Below are 17,424 nucleotides of genomic sequence, written 5' to 3'. Positions count from 1 at the left end.
CTATAAATCAGTAAAAAGAATCAAACTTCTAGTTAATGAAGAGAAGAAAGGGAAAATAGGTTTTCTCAAACTAACCTTGTATCAGGCTGTGTGGAGATAAGTCTTTTTTTTATTTAAAGCAATAAAATTAAAGCAAAAAAAAATTAAACTTGACTGCAAAGCATCTTGCAATATTGAGTGACTTGGCAACAGAATAAGAAATTCAGTGCCAATGAACTGAAGGGAAAAAAAAATAAATAAATCTAGCTACATTATAGGTATGCGATAGGTTCTAAATTAGCAATTACCACTCAAGAAAATGGCCTTGAAATCATCGCAAATAGTTATTTGAACATATCAGCAAATGCTTAGTGACGGTCAAAACAGCAAATAGGATGTTAAGTGAGATCAGAAAAGGAAAAAAGGAAAAAAGAACAAGACAGAAAACACTGCAATGTCACTGCATAAATCTATGGCATGTCTGTATCTTGAAGACCACCAAAAGCAACCATCTTCATCTCAAAAACTACTAATTTGAAGTAAGCATGTAGAAAAGAGTACAGTCTGTTTGAATATAGTATACTAATAGAAATATGCTTTTACCCACTGTTAGCACAATATTATGGCAAAACTGACATCAGTGTAACACAAAATAACTGAATTAAAAATTTACCAGCTGACATCTCAAATGTTGTCAGAATGTGGTCAATATCACAAAAAGATGTTTCTAAAAGGATTTGCGAGGTTCAGAGTATCAGACCCAGTCAGTTTTGATGAGAGAGATACCTACAGCTCTGAGATGTCTACTCATGACAAAGACTGATAAGAAAATTTAATAGTATTGAGGACAAGAAAATCACAATGTGCCAGTACCAATTGATCAACTGCACCTTTTTCATCAAGATGCACAATCACTGCTAACATGTATTTGTGAAGACAACGGTTCTGGGCCCTGTTTAGGAGTAAGTAAACATGTTCTCCTTGGACTGAAGCAATTCCCAACAAAATTCACAAATTAGTGTGAATGAGCTGCTTAAATGCTAAAACAAAAACAACAACAACAAAAAAAAAACAACAAAAAAAAAGTAAAACAACCTTAGATAACCAGAGGAACAGTATTAAGCAGCACTTTGGAGATGAATGTATCACTACACAGGATATTCCCAAAACATATATGATGTTACTTATTGAAATTCTGCCTACAAAAATTCCATTTTTCACATTCTTTTAAAAGAGTTTGACAACATGAAAAGAATACATAAAATAATCAAGAAATATTCAAAAGTTGAGGAAATCTTTTACTGATAGCTCATTAATAAGCTAAATCATTTCAATTTTTAAAAAGACCTATGGGTGACTAGCCTACGGAGTGCATGAGTTTCCATGGGGAGTAAATACTAAGGGTCTCATTCATCTAGCGCAGAAATGCATAGTAAAAACACTAGCTGGAAGCAGAACAATTTGAATTAGATTCTGGCACTGAGTTATTTTCTGTATCATAATTGTCACAATGAAAATAATAAATAGATAAATGCCTCTGCAATACAGATTGGTTATGAATTATTGTCCTTGAGTACAGATGGAGTGAATGACTACTTGCACTGATGAATGTAAATCTACTCAAGAAAATAGTTATCACGTGAATACACACTCAAAGCTGCAGCAACCCAATTCTGTTGTCTTTAAAACAGAGGAATGAACAACCAGAAAGTAGTGACATAGCTTGAAACAATATAGAACCAAATAAGGAAATGCTAAAAAATGATGCTTGAAAACAAATAGTTTGCCACTATGACTTATGTTACAGGCTGGTCAGAAGTTATTATCATAGCATTAGCTAGGATACAATAAACAATTAATGAATGGTAAATTGAAAAGGATGCACTGAATACAAGTATTTTATATTTGACACAGTAGAGGAAAGTGACCAAAGAAGGTCTGCAATAGAACAACATGGTCTAGCAGCAGGGTCTAAGCTAAACAGATGATCTTCCTGCAAAGGGAGATTGATTTATTTGAACACAAAAAGGGAAAATAGCATGGAATAATTACCATCTGCACAACCACTTTAGCGATGTACAGAGTAAAAAATTTAAACTTAATCACTTTTAGATGTGTTTCGTTCATTCCAGAGGCTGAGGAGTGAGATGGTAGTGTTTTCAGTGAATGAGAAACAGCTTTTCTCAGGGAGTAAAAAAAAACCAATAAGATTAGTCGCTAGCACAGACTGTGAAGGGTATTAGGAGATGTGTTGCTGCTTGGAATCTGCAAATTAAAATGAAACATGTAGATCATCTTTTTAACAAATCCAAATTACTGGGATAAATAGAGGGGAAGATCGTTTACTCACTTTTGCAGTGCTGTAAGAAGAATTATGTCATGAATTGAATACAAATATTTTTAGAGCCAATATTGTAAGTGGAAGATAAACAGAACAAAACAAAATGCTCCATCCTTTGCTATTTCTTTTCTCATTCTCCTTTTGTCTAACATGCAAAAGAAAATGAAAATGTCCAAAAAATATATGTAAACTTCTATGCATGAATAATTGTCGTTTCCATGATTTTATTTAGGCCACCAATTTGCATAGCAGTTGAGTATTGGATGAAAGGAAATGGTTTAAAAAATCTTTACCTTAAACCTAATATAATTTTAATTGTATTAAAATTAAAACTTGGCTGGGATCCTACTTTGTGCAGCGCAGTGGTTTAGTGTGGATTAGGAGCAGGCTTTTGAATAGGCCCCCTCATTATCACCGATGTTGGGCTTTGGAGTGTAACAGCAAGCAGTCTTGGAGCTCAAGATGTAATGAAATGGAAGATGTCAGGTTCACAGAGCTAAACTAGAGCTAGCCGAAAAATAAGATGTGTCCAGTATGGACATCAGTTCCTTAATGCCAATCATTTTATTTTATTCAACAGATGACCTGTTTGTCCACCCTGCTTATTAATAGAGATATAAGCAACTAATTATTCCATTCATAAAGTTATTTAGGTGTATGGTAGTCTCACTGAATGTCTATATGTGTACAGTTACACTTATTTTAAGAACTACTCCTAAATCTTATTTTCAAAAAATAGGAGATGGGTCATTAAGGCAACTATTGCTATGTTACTTGGACTTTGCTGAGCTGAGACAACAGTTAAATATTCCTATAGATGCACAAAACTCATGTCTCTTTTTGCTAAAAGCAAAAAAATGTACATTTCACACTGTAACATTATTCTTAGCAGTGTGCCCTACATAGTATTAAAGCTTTTCATTCATCCCAACTATGGTAGTTTTAAATATGAATGAAAAATAGTACTATTCTTTAAAAAATAATAATCTAATAACAGAAAGCTTTTTAAAGTAGATTAATGCACAGAAAAAGTCTTGTAAGTTAATGTTTTAAAATTAATATTGCAGAAGTTTCCTAAGAGATCACAGATGCTGTATTTCTGAAGTATTATTTACTATCTTTTTATTGGCAAATAGAGCCCGTTTTAATTGATGTTATGAAGCAATCGTTGTTCTAAAATAAACATAATTGAACAATTATTTTTCTAAAACCATGAATTTGAATAGTAATTATTGTCACAGCAATTGATTTCTCTCATTGTACTTGACAAGAACATTGTGTTTATGATTATGATGTGTTAGGTTCAGCCATCCTTACTTGTGTTAACTAATATACACATGACAAGCACTTCAAAGATTTCAACAGGATTGTCTGAAGCAAGAAATACTGTAAACATGATATTAAGAGTCTGATATGTATGAGAGCAGGATAAATTTTTTGAACAATTAAATTGCTCTGAATCATAGAGTTTTACAAACACGGTTAGAAATAGCAATATTTCAATGATTAGCAATTCTAAATTTTTCTGGGAGTGAAGTGTCACAGTTCCAAATCAAAACGTTTATGAGGACTGAGAAGGAAAGGAGCCTTAACTGCTGATGCAATAGCACATGTAACTTTCAGCCAACTGTGGCATGGGAGTTGGAGATTCATGATCGTTGAGGTCCCTGGCCATTCTGTGATCCTGTGAAAGAAATATAGACCCCGTGGAGCCAAGGCACAACAGAACTCCATTCCTGGTCTAAGATCTCTGACTGCAACAAGCAATGAAATATACTGCCTCCTAAGACACCGCTACCATTTGGGTGGATTTAAGAGATTTCTCCTCTGACTTTTGTTGCTTGTGAGAGTACCTATGAGAAGCAACTAGCACCAGCAGATCCATCCACCTCTGCCCATTTTCAGCAACTGATCAGCTAATAGCTGCATGATCATTCCCTCTTCATCTAGACACATTTTGTTGTTGTACATACAGCAATATGGCAGGAATGTTTCCTCTTCTGTCAGCTGGATCTATATCCCGTTTCTAACCAGACTTTCCTGCTCCTGTTGTTTTAATACAGCAACAGTTCTAGAACTCCAACTTTTCCCTTGCACTTTCTCCATTAAACAGAAGAAACTGAGGAAAACTTAAATCAACTGTGACCTCTCTAATCCCAAAGCTATGCAAAAGATTTAAGCCCTTAGTTTTCGCTTTCTGAACTGGGAAGTGAAAGAAACATCTGGATATGAAGCAAATGATATAATATGGTATGTAAAACTTCAAGTATTACCAAATGTCATTTAAATGCAAATTTGTATTTATTTATTTGTCTCTCAGTGGAATTCATGCCAGTTAAGCAACACCTTTCAAGTTCATTTAAAGCTAATTACATGGATAATTCTTCTTATCCAAATGACAGTGCTTAAAATGCTATTTTTGGTTGCAACCCTGAAAACCCATACATTTCCATATATAAGTCTTAACCTGAAGCATCTCATGAAAGTCACATTAAGTTGCCTCTAAAATTCATATCTCACACAACCACAACTACCAACTTCATAAAAAAAGAGTAACACTTAAAAAGAAACACATATGGCCTTCTGCTAAGCTGGTCACTCCAGGCAGAATATTAGCTTTGGTAAAGATGCATGTTAAAGGAGACCCATATTATATTTGTTTTACTGTGTCATGGTTGATTACCAGCAACAGCATCTGCACAGTGAGTTCATAAAATTACTGACCAATATTTTAAATGAAAGCTGACAAACATTACAAGGGTACAGAGGAGATACCTTACCTCACGGTTTAAAAAAGGCTTATGCATACTAAGTCAGCTGTAACCACTGCTCCTTAACATACACAAAACTACTTAATTGAAAAAATTAGCAATTGAAAAATCTGTATACTCTTTCTGCAAAGTAACTACCAAGAGCAGCTCCTTAGGACCAATGCATGCTGTGCCATAAAACCTTTAAAATACTTGATAAGAGTTTAAAGAAATCCATGAAAGAAATGAGCCTTAAAGCCTGAAGAGCAGCATACTGTAAAAGCATACTATAAGAAACACCTAGAGAAGTGCATTTAAACAGAATGCTGAAAATGTAACCAAAATTCATTTACTAAGAAAGAACAAAATTAAGTAAAACAATAAAGTAAAACTTGCACTTTAAGTACAGAATACATAACTGACAAGAAGAACTTGAAATACCTATGGCATCTGCTGCTTTTTGGATAACTTATACATTAGTTAAAGTAAGCAACATCAATGAAACACTGCTATAATACGTATTACTTAATTAGTAAGAACAGCTACTGCATCCTTCTATCAATTGGTTATTAGTACATATGGAGTGTAGAAAAACAATCCTTCATCTTCCCAGGCACGAGCACAACCCAACAAAGCAGAAATTTGCATTGCAGCAAAATGTCAAAATTCTTATTGAAGGTAAGGAAAAACGAAATGCATCTGTGAAGGGTATTTGTTATTTATAGTAAAATTAAGTATTTAGATTTTTTTTTCAATTTATTTATTGAAATAATTATTAAATAGTTAGCCAAGTATAAGTACACACATACATATTGTATGATGGCTTCTCCAAAAGTAATGACTCCTATTTTATTATGTTGGCCCACGATGTCAGAGGTGGTGCTGGTGGTATGGTGGTAAAAGTTGAACCTTCCACCAATATCCTATCGCATTTTGTTACCATGTGACACACAGCAGCAGAGGGGCAGTCTGACAAAATAGACTGTGACATGGAAGCATGGATGAAGTAAAAATGTGTCAACTAATTGCTTCAAGTGGAATAAAATGGCACCCACTGACATTCATCAACACTTCCTGAATATTTGTGGAGAGCAATCAGTGGATATGAGAACTGTGATGGGTGAGTGGTGCATTTCAGCAGTGGTGATGGTGTTGTGAAAGATAAACCACATTCTAGATGGGCATGCGGATGTTTATGAGTTTGGTGTGCAGGCTCTTGTTCACTGCTGGTTAAAACATATAACTAATGGTTGGTGACTATGTTGAAAAACAGGGTTTTGTATCTGAGAATTTGCTCTATCGAATAGTGTTACTGTGCTCTTTGTATCTGTGGTAGTTTACAAGTAGATATATAGAGGCATTATTTTTGGAGCAATCTACATAGATATAGTATTTTTTTCTACATTCATAAATGATTTTTAAATCTATACACACACACACAAAACTGTCTTTTCATATTAAACATACCAGAGGCCATACTAGAAGCTACTGTAATAAAGTATGAATGCATGCTCAATTATGTGAACAGCCTTTATTTACAACTAAAAAGGGAAAACAGCTATAGTGTACATCAGGATGCTATTTAGAAGACTAACATCCACATTTCATTCTGCCAATACAATATCAAACAGAAGCAAACAATTTAAATGGACTGTAATAAATTATGCAATAAAGTTTTAGATGTGAAGTTCAACTCTCAGCAGTTCCTCCTTTCACCTCTTTGAAGCAGAAATAAAGAAGATTTATAATTAAAGAGGTTTAATCTAACATGAACTGAAATTAATCTCCATAGAATAAATAGAACATCACATCCATAATGTGTGATTATGTTTCTTTTACTCACGGAAAAGACTTCCATATTTCACATAAATTTATGAGCTTGCCCTTCAAGGGTAAAATACTCCATATTTTTTTTCCAAAAAGTGCTGTTATGCGTGTATGTATGTATATGTACATATATACACACACACACACAGAAAAAAAGATCAAAAATGGGAAAAAAAAAAAAAAATCTATTGCCATTAAACTTCCAGACACATTATGAAATACCAAATTTAATATTTTCTGCAGTAACTCTCACAAAGAATAAGAAATGAAATAGATTATTTCAACTTAAAAATAGATGAGTTTTCACTTCAGCTTTTGATTTTGCTAGTTTATAATAATTATCTACGTTTTTAAGTTAAGGAAAGAAACTCCATCTCATTCTAATTATGGCCTACTAGTGAATTTGGGGAAGTACTGCAGACTAAAGCCACATTTCAGCAGCCTTACAGATCAAAAGACTCACACTGTTTCAATACCATCTTTAATTCTTTCCCTTCATTCTTTTCCTCCTCTATGCTGTTTCCCCTGTCTGGCCGTTATATTTTGATATTAAATCATAGAAATACATATTTAGAGAGCCACCAAGTCATGGTTGTTTAACGACAGCATTGTTTAGCTTACTAGAATCAAATATAATTAAGATGTTTAAGACTTTGCTGAATTACTTTTCCCTTCATTATATGCTATTTCTATTTCCTTTATCCAAAGAAGCAAATATATTTGAACCTGTAAGTGTAAAGAAGTCTCGAAACTCTCCCTATTAAAATCCCCATTATAAAAAAGTTTTTCTGAAGACATTCATAAGGATTCTCTGATTTCTAGACTAAAGAATTGTTCTTCTAGTTGCAATTTATTAAGAACTCAAAACCCTAGTGTCCTTGGATCTGATATTCCGAAGTTCAGTTGAAATGACTCAAGATATATAAGAGAAGGAAAATAACTTTGAAACTGCAGTGTTTTCCTAAAATACCATTTAAAAAAAAAAAAAAAAAATCAGCCTGAAAAAGCATAGGAAGACAACTATTATAAAGAACATAATTAAGCCATACATAGACTAAATCCCAGTTTTAATACATAAACAAATGATACAACTGCTTCTTAATGCAATTCTAATGTTCTTCCAATAGTTTAGTGCAGTTTTTGGAGTCCACAGTGTAACTGCCATAATCTTGCATCTCTTTAACACACAGCCCAACTCCCAAATATACACTCGCGCTCTTATTTATTTTTATAACAAAATCTTCCACACCAAATGCTTCATTTTCTACGCGGAAATTTCACTGGGGTATTCTTATTAATATTCCATTTAAGAGGCCTGTTGCATAAATGCCTTTTGAATTCAAATTTCTCCTTTAAAAATAATAATTAGATTTAATATTTTAAGAACTATGTAAACGACACTATTACATGCAGCCTAGTGCTATCTTTTCTCTCTGTGTTTTAGTAGAACTGAACACAAGGAGCCCCAGTACTCCTCCACTGCCATAAGCAGATCACTCATTTTTTCAATGTCACTCATTTAACAGCATGTCATACTGACTGCATTTGCAAAGACAGACTGGCATAGTGCTTGAGAAGTGGATAATGACATTATTCCTTAAAGAAAAATTCTACTTTTTATTTTCCATTTTCTTTAATTACTTAGAATCATAGATTTTCCCAAGGGATCCATTATTTGACCACCTAGTTGACCAAGTGAAGCCAGTTCATGTAATCTTTCCAGATTTCAAGAAAGCCTTCAATAATGTCACTCACAGACTACAACTAGACAAAAATGTAATGCAATGGGTGAACACTTGGCTGAGGCATCAAAACAGAACATACACTTTCTGCATGTGTCTTGGGATGTAACTTTTAGGTGCTATCTTTAGAGACCTCTGGTGTGAACACTACTATGGAAGTGGCAGCTTTGTTTCCATTTAGATTTTATAATAGCAAAAGTGGTTTTTTTGGACTGCAAGACTTCAGCGCTATACAAAATGAGCAGTGCTATTTAGGATTAACATTTTCTTTTATTATTTTTTTAGGAACAAATAAATAAATCTTTCAATTCCTGTTACCATCACTCAAACCTTATTTGGATGCTAATATGGTGTTGCAACTAAATTCAAGATCATACAGCAAGGGAATAAAAATGAATATATCATATGAGATATGGAATGTCATATATGAAGCATCTAATAACTTTATACATCTATGTCTATCTGTTCCATCCTAGAAATACTTTTTTTATACCCTTCATCAAATTCAACTGTGATCAACACTTAATATTTCATTCAGTCAAAGGAGAAAATGCAACCCACAAAAGGTAGAATTTCAAATCTATTCTTGATTCCTTCTGCAGCTAATCAATTACAGAACATATTTCTAGATACTATTAACTGAGCAGAACTTGGGATTCAGCACTTCACCAGGTACAGCAAACAGCGAACCTGCGCTGTGCTTGACGTATACATCAGGTCAGAAAAAGGATATTTTATGTGCACGTAGTTGAAGGAAGGCAAACCTCAAATCTGCTATATATCAAGAAGGTGCATAGGCCACCTCCAGATTTAAAGCTGAGCAAATATTTTCTACTTTGAGGAACACAATATGCTAAAATAAAAATACTGCAAGCTGTGGCATACTGAAATGCACTTCCAACTGACTGAAAAGGATGATGAACAAAGAAAGAAAAATAAGAACAAAATAATGAAAAACAGTTCTATTCACTGGGGAACTAAAGAACTCATCTGTTGTTTTGTCGAGCAACCAGTCCAGTGGTACTGGGGAATCTCCTCTGCCTGCGGGCTAATAACAAGAGGCTGCTTTCTCAGGAAATATGAATGCATCAAATAACTCTACAGTGATAACAAAGCTTCCTGGTGATGCATAGAACACAAAATAGAGCTGCATTCTACAGTTCAAAATCAAATATTTTCAACACAAACACAAATTGGCCACTGCAGTACAGACATGTTCGTCCCAGTGGAAGTAAGACTCTTTGTTTCTAAGTAGGTAAAAACTGTTTAATTCATCACTAAGTAAAAATCAATTTTATTCTAGCCCCAATTTTTTTGCTAGGATAACTTGATTTTCATGTTACCAGAAGATATTCTAATTCTGATTGCAGACTTCTGCATTTTCTGAGAATTCAGCCACGGTGGATCTGATCCTTACAAACTGCACTTCGTTTTCACGACAACCTCACAAAACTAAATGGTATATCCAGAATGAATTTATCATCCTTACTTTAATTAAAACAAATCCACAACTCACTACAGCATGCTAGTAAAAAGAAGGAATCCACTTGTTGCAAATTATCACCAAGAATGGCCCATTTGGTTATTGAAGCTCTCAGGACATCTTACATAATCAGTTTTACTGCATCCATCCAGTCCAGCTGAATGAAATCTGATTGAAAGAACTGCTTTGGGTTGTTGTTACCAACCGTAATACAGAAGCGCATGATATATCTGGCTCTTCAGTTACAGCTGTATCTCTACTTCATCCTATCCTATAAACCCATGCCTTCCTCCTGCAGTAAGTTCTAGGCATATTTTGAATATTGCTTTCTGTCATTTCTAACATGCACAGAAAGATTTGTCAACAGCACACACCTGATTTGGCCATGGCTTTCACAGAACATCTAATGAACACACAAGAAAATGTTGGTTCCATATTTCTTAATAACACTCCACTGATTATAAAACATAAATTTAGTAATCTATAATAGTAAAGAGGCATAATCTGAATACAACTAACATGTGGGTATCAGCTGGCAGCTCCACCCCACAAGGTGAATCAGAGACAAAGGAAGGAACCATTCTGAGAGCATAAAGAAGATGCATACACAGAGAAAAGCCTGATTAATTAATTAGTGGTTGATATTTTGTATTTGAAATATGTCATACGAAAATAGTTATGACTGTAGCAGATGAATATCATTGCCTATCACAACAATATGAATAACTAAACTTGATCTGTATCAATAACTTGCAGGATTATGAGAGAAAGATATTTTTTTTACAACACTTCTGCTTCAGATTCTTGATACAAAAAAGTTTCCAAGAAATGGATGAGCAGTGTTTTAAAATTTTAATTATAATCTTACTGAGAGCAGCTTTAGAACTCAGGAATTTCTTGGCTTTCAATTCTGAATTAACTGAGAAAAAATATATAATTAAAATTAACAAATATTGGCCATTATAAATTTTACATGCACGAAGAAATTAAAGACAAAATTATGTTTTCAGAATTAAAGATACTTTGAATATCTAAAGTTTTAAAATCTAAAGACTTAAAGATTTGCAAACATTGAAAACTCCATCATAATTTATTTGGAAATGACAGATTTTAGGTTATTGAATGTTTATTTTTCAAGGTAATATTTGAATGGACTTTCTACAACAGTTGGGATGGAATTTGTTCAGTATGAGAAGGGAAATCATTCACACGCACTGCCTGTGAAATTTTCTAATAAGATTTTTACTGCTTCAAAGCAGGTGGAAAAAAACCTCACTTCTCAACTGGTGCAACAGCTTAAATTCTTCAAGGCATAAGCTAAAAAGCATTGACTAAAGCAACACAGATGCTACAGTCTCTGTAGTCCTATTAGGAATGTACTGCTCTTAGATATCTGATTGCAATTCTGCTTTTAGAGAAGAGGTCACTAAGCCAGTAGGTACAATGATACATCCCAATATAAAAAGAAAAATTAAATTGATTTCCTTTCCCACTTTTAGTTTAAAATAAATTCTTTAGAGAATAATACTTTTAAAATTGTTGATACATATTGAAAATTCTAAAAAATCTCCTTATTTTGATGTTTCTGACTGAAGGAATAAAATGCATATTTCATCTTTTACTCTGGAACATTCACCTTATAAAGGAAGAGTTTTAAGCTATACTTATGAACGATTGTTAAAAAGAACATCATTATCACATAAACCTCCTTCCTGGTTTAGCTAGGCAGCCAATGTGAATAGCGTTATGTGCTCAGAAATACAAAATAATAATAAATGGAAGAAGGTCCTTGCTAAACGTTTGTTAATTGAGGATTTTTAAAGCTTATTTTTTTTTTTTTTAATCAAGCACATTAGAACTGTGTTTACACACAATCATTTGCTGTTTCAACAATCCTGCTCAATATGTTGTAAGTATTAATATTACCACCATAATCTGTCAATATTTTAACATAATACATTTAACTATCCAATTAAAAAAACATATACATATATATGCATAATGCATTTATATGCATATAATGTATGTATACATACATAGTATCTCTAGGCTGCAAACTGTTGAAGCAAAATTTTAATATGAAGGCTTGACCACTGTAAACCACTTTGGAGAGTTCATGTTATAGCTTCCCTTGGTGTAACTCTATCCATTAGTGTGAAAACAAACAAGTAAACAAGTAACAACAACGAAAAACAATTCACTGCTAATTACTAGTCCTTGCTAAATGTTTCTATCATAAATGTTCTGCAGTTAGTTAAGACTGGGGAAAGAAGACTGTTCCTGGGGAAAGAACATCCAGTTTAAAATCTACTGGAAAATGCAGTGATGTTTACAATGGAAATCTTTCATTCTAACTGCAGAAGAAAACAAACTACAGACAAACAAAAAACAATCAAATAAACATGCACGAAGTACAGGAAAGAGCCAATTAGCCAAATTGCATGCCCAGGCTCATCTCCAGGCAGAGTTAGTTAACTTAGGAACACAGTGCTACTAACTTTTTATGTCATTATGGCACCAGTTTGCAGCAACTCAAGCTCCTTAGAAATTTTCAATTCTTTCCCAGATCTGCTTTGCATAGTGTGACTCTGACACATGCTTTTCTTTTTATTTCTAGTTTTTTTCTTGGATATATAGGAGAGCTTCTATGCTCATAGACATGTTGCCTGCATCTAAAGGCACCAGAACACACTTCAGCATCACAAGCTTTGTGTCTGGATCTGAAGACACCTGAAGACACACTTATACACATAGAAACGAAGTCAAAGAAGGACTTTCCTTATTATCTCCTTTTAAATAATCCATAAAAATAAAGAGCACACAGATCTGTTTCAGTGCTCATAGATGAATACTCTTACCACCTTTCAACCCTTAAGTATTTCAGCAACTCAATTCCTAAGGTTGATTGCTAATGCTATACTGAAAACAGCTGCAAGACACTCTTCTTGAGCTGAGCGTAAGCTGAAAGCCTTGTTTAATTAGACTGAGCTGAATCAAAGGCAATGTTACCTTAGCAGCCAGCTAGGACACCCTTTCTCTCAGTACTGGGTAACAGGTTCACATGAATATCACCTCCTTCTGGATCTTTATTCCCCAGAAACAAAATGAAATACTGCTAGACTGGCCTTCAAGCAACCAGCGTTGTAATGCTCCATTTGCAGTGGAAGAAGAGGAATGGAATGCCTGTTGAAGTGCCCTCCATTAACCAACATATTGGATGCAGAATATATCAGGGTCTGCTTGTTTCTGCCCCCCTCCAGGTGACAGCCATTAATAGAAGTCTGCTTGTTCACAGCATTTAACTGTTTGCTTGAGTACAGTTCCTCAAAGCATGGTTATGAAAACAGGAAGAAGAGCAGTTCTGTGAACTTGTCAAATAAACGTGTAGCAATCTCAAGATACAGAAAGTCTGATGAACACAGTGGTTCGTCAGCCTCTGCATTTTACATACACATTGTCATTACTGAGGAATGCATTCATAGCAAGATTTCAAAGAACTGTAAGTAACCCGTGTATATTAGCTTTGTGACATTTTATAAGACAACTGAACTTATACGAAGTTTCAGCTGAGTTTTCCTCAGATCCTAGAATAGCTGCTCAGCTGCAGATGAAGCCAATTCCTGCACTGCTGCCACTAAAGCTTCTGTATCACTTAGTGACTTTCACAATTCACCTCTAACTCGAAAGCATTAACAGCGATTTGGGTCTTTTATTAAAACATAACTTTCACAAAACATTGAACAGAAACATTTTTAATAATTCAGTAAAACAGGTCACAAAAAATCATGCACACACATTACTAGAGTCAAGTAAAGCTGGCTTCACTTAATCACTGTGATATGAAGTACTGCATAAAGATCAGCCAGATGTGTAAGTGTGAACACTGCACCAATGAGCCTCTGAACAAAGCGAAAAGCTCCCTGCACATGCAGTTTCGTGCCCCTGATTCTCCATCACTGCAAATTAGTGAACCCAGCTTAAAGGCTTCCTTTCAGGTATTTCTTAAGATTAAAGAGCTTGGAAAGGTATTTGTTTGATGGAACAGAATCAGCACAATTTCAATCAAAAAACAGAAAAGCAATTTACCTGAAGAAGGTGACAAAGAACTGCACCAGATCCATGATGGTATTGTGCTGTGAGAAGGCAATCTGCAAATAAAATAGAAGTAAATTACAACATTTTCAGAGCCGTTTTCTTTTTAGGCTGGGGCTTTATGGCTCCACGGATGATCAGTTTCAAGTATAATTGCAGTTTGGTGTGCACACACCTGCATTCACCATAAAGTGAGATGAGTAACTAACTCCCATGTCTTTGTCAGAATCAAAATATGCACAATGAAATATAGTCTTTCTATTGAAGTAATGTTAATAGAAATCACCCATGTAACTCTTACTTGTTATAAAAATTGAAAACAACATGGAAAGTACTAATAAATCACATTGATGTAAATCATCTTCTTGATAATTAACTATTTTTCAACTATCACCATTTTCCATTCTAATTAAAATACTGAAACGTGTTTTTAGAAATGAAAAAAGTCATTTTTGCTAAAAAATTAATACATTTAAAATATATTTTAATTGCACAACTTAAAAATGAATGCTAATTTTAAAAGAAAAACAGATTAATCTGATGCATAATAAAGCAAAATATTTCAAAGCGAATTTAAGACAAAGCGACAAATATTCTTTTGGCAACATTTCTACAACCTCGCATGGACATGCATTAGTTCAGCCCTTCACCGTAATTTCTTATGAAGATTTAATAATTATTTCTAAGACAGCACACACACACAGCCACACACCCACACTTGTAGGGAATAGAGCCCATAATTGTAATTATAATTACTTATCACTGATGTTAAGGACAGTACTTAATATTGAAGGTATATCTGCAAATATCCGTAAGTCCCTGAGTTGTTCTACATTTCGTAATATGTAAGTACCAAACTGACACTATACAGAACTTTCTATTTTGAATTGCACAAAGTGATCTAACTCTATTCCTGGCCTGGTCATACGTGGTTTTTTAGAAGTCTTCATGCATTTGAGATCTGATTATGACTAACAATCATACCAAATTATTTGGATTCCCTTTCACTGCCTGTGAACTTTCTTAGCAGTAAATGACAGAACTTTAGGCCAGCAACAGAGCAAATAGATTTGGTTGTGTTCAGAGGTTGTGTTCAAGTGTAAATTGAAACAAATGGTTCAAAAAAAAACAAACCAAACCAAACAAAAAACAACCAACCCTAGACATTTTCTGAACTTTCTTCTTTTCCTTCTTTCCTTCTATGTTAAGAGAATTATTACAGCAATATAGTTCCATTAAAAATAAAAGCTGTCTTATGATTAGAGAATTTCAACCTTAAGGAATTTGCAAGGAGAAAAGAATTTTTCCTGGGTAGTTCAGGACCTTCTAATTGTAATGAAGCTCCAGCTATGAGGATCTATGCATAATAAGGCAAAGCCATAGGCATTGATACATTTTTTACAAGATAATAATGAGTCAAGTTCTTGAGTATGCAAGTTCTTTTAGCAGCCCAGTACAGGTGACTTGAAAGCAAAGTAGCAGTTAGGAAGATTGCTCAGTTTAATTAAATATGTATGTTAGATCACACAGTGCACTGTTTTCTTGGGTGGAGCAGAAGGGATGGATAAGAGAGAAGGAGGAGTTGATAAGGTAGGGAATTCATGAAAGAAAGAGAGGGATGGAGAGTTTATAACCAGTGAAACATGAAAAGACGAGCATATGCAAGGAAATTATTACATGCCTAAAACTGGTACTTCTAATCCAAGACTTCTTGTATCCTAGTCTCATGGTTCATTCTGTGAAGTTGTGAGAATCAGTACCAAGAAGTAAGAACTACAGCAACTATTTTATGAAAAATTCTCTATAATTTAACTCTGAGCAATTGCTTTCAACTTGGATTAACTTTGAAGTCTAGAGCTTCTGTATCAGACATGAAGGACTTGTGTATCTGAATGTTTGTCTAACTCTTCTAGTTACCCAGCTGGCTTAAGAAAAGAATCCAGCTTTTATCTCCAAGCCTCATCTTGCCATTTTAACTTTAGAAATATTACTATATGTTTTCTCTATCAATATTTCTGCCTCAATTTTTAACTGGATGACTATTTCAGAGAGCACTATATACAGGGATGTATTACAAACAACATTTCACCATGTGCTATTTCTAAATTTTTATAAATCTTCAGCTACATACATGACATAGGAAATACACTTTACTTTAGATAATGATGTATAGAATGTGTCTGCTAAAATAGGAAAAACTTTTGAACACGGGGATTTTTCCAGGCTCCAAAGGTTAGTATCTGAAGGAGTAGAACTTTTTCCCCTGCTCTAGATACTTCATGTCATCTTCACCTTGGCTATTTTTACTTGCCATAGAGCCATAATACTCCAACAGAACAATAGATCAAGATCTGTTCCACCATAAAAATGAGACAATTTTTAAAGTCTAACTTGGGTACATCTTTCATATGGAAACAGTAAGTCTGGACATAGGATTTTGTATTTTAATATGAAAAAGAAGCTGTGTCTGTAATTCAAAAGACACCAATCTAGCAAAAGGAAAAAAAAGCAAAAGGAAAAATTACAGACCGCTTGTAAAAACATTATCCTGTAGTATCCAACTACTATCTTTTATTCTTTTCCTCCAGGAAACAAAAATCCCAAAGGAATACAGGAAGAAAAGCACAGATTTGCCAAAAATAGAAAATAAAGTTTGAAAGAATATAACTCTGAATATTGACATGTGGAAGTTGAATTTAGTGAAAATTATCCAGCTAGTTTATAGGAATCAATACAGATAGGAAGGCTTAGGATAGATGAGTGACTCTAAAATAAATGGACCAACATAATGTGGGATGAATCACCTGATGGAGCTGCCCTTTCTTTCTGCTAACGCCATGGGGAGTCTGTGACTATGATTTTATGCCAAACTTAGGATATAAGTAATGTTAGGTGAGATAAAAACTCTCGCAGAGTTTGTAAATACTGATTGGCTATTTATGCAAAACAGTCCAATGCTAAAATAGAAAGAAAAGAAATATTCCCTCCTGCTGGGATGAAGTGATCAAAGAAGCAGTATGGAACTAAGTACCTTCTGGCATAATCCTACTGCTTTCTGCAGTAGTGTAAAGAATTTAGTCCAATTTCAACAAACAGTCCTCTCATTTGCGAGAATTAATGGTAGTAAAACTTTTATGTTGATAAGATAGAGAATGAAAGATAAGTTCAAGAAAACCAGACTCAAAATCACAGCCTTGGTAGCAAGATTTG

General features: G+C 34.1%; 1 protein-coding gene across 7 annotated transcripts in view; it reads right to left on the bottom strand.

The window, feature by feature from the left end:
• The window catches only part of ATRNL1 (attractin like 1), a 435,859-nt gene that overhangs the window by 210,237 nt on the left and 208,198 nt on the right, over positions 1–17,424 (bottom strand). For all 7 annotated transcript variants that reach the window (XR_014884915.1, XR_014884914.1, XM_085230235.1 and 4 more), the window contains exon 25: positions 14,209–14,270. Coding sequence is in view for 5 of the 7 variants with exons in the window: in XM_085230235.1 (XP_085086361.1) it covers positions 14,209–14,270 (62 nt within the window). In the remaining 2 variants the exon portion in view is untranslated. The remainder of the gene's footprint in view (positions 1–14,208; positions 14,271–17,424) is intronic.

This window comes from Meleagris gallopavo, chromosome 8 (assembly GCF_905368555.1).
Source record: "Meleagris gallopavo chromosome 8, MGAL_WU_HG_1.1, whole genome shotgun sequence".
In the NCBI taxonomy this organism is placed as follows: Eukaryota; Metazoa; Chordata; class Aves; order Galliformes; family Phasianidae; genus Meleagris; species Meleagris gallopavo.
This window is presented reverse-complemented; position numbering and strand designations above follow the sequence as displayed.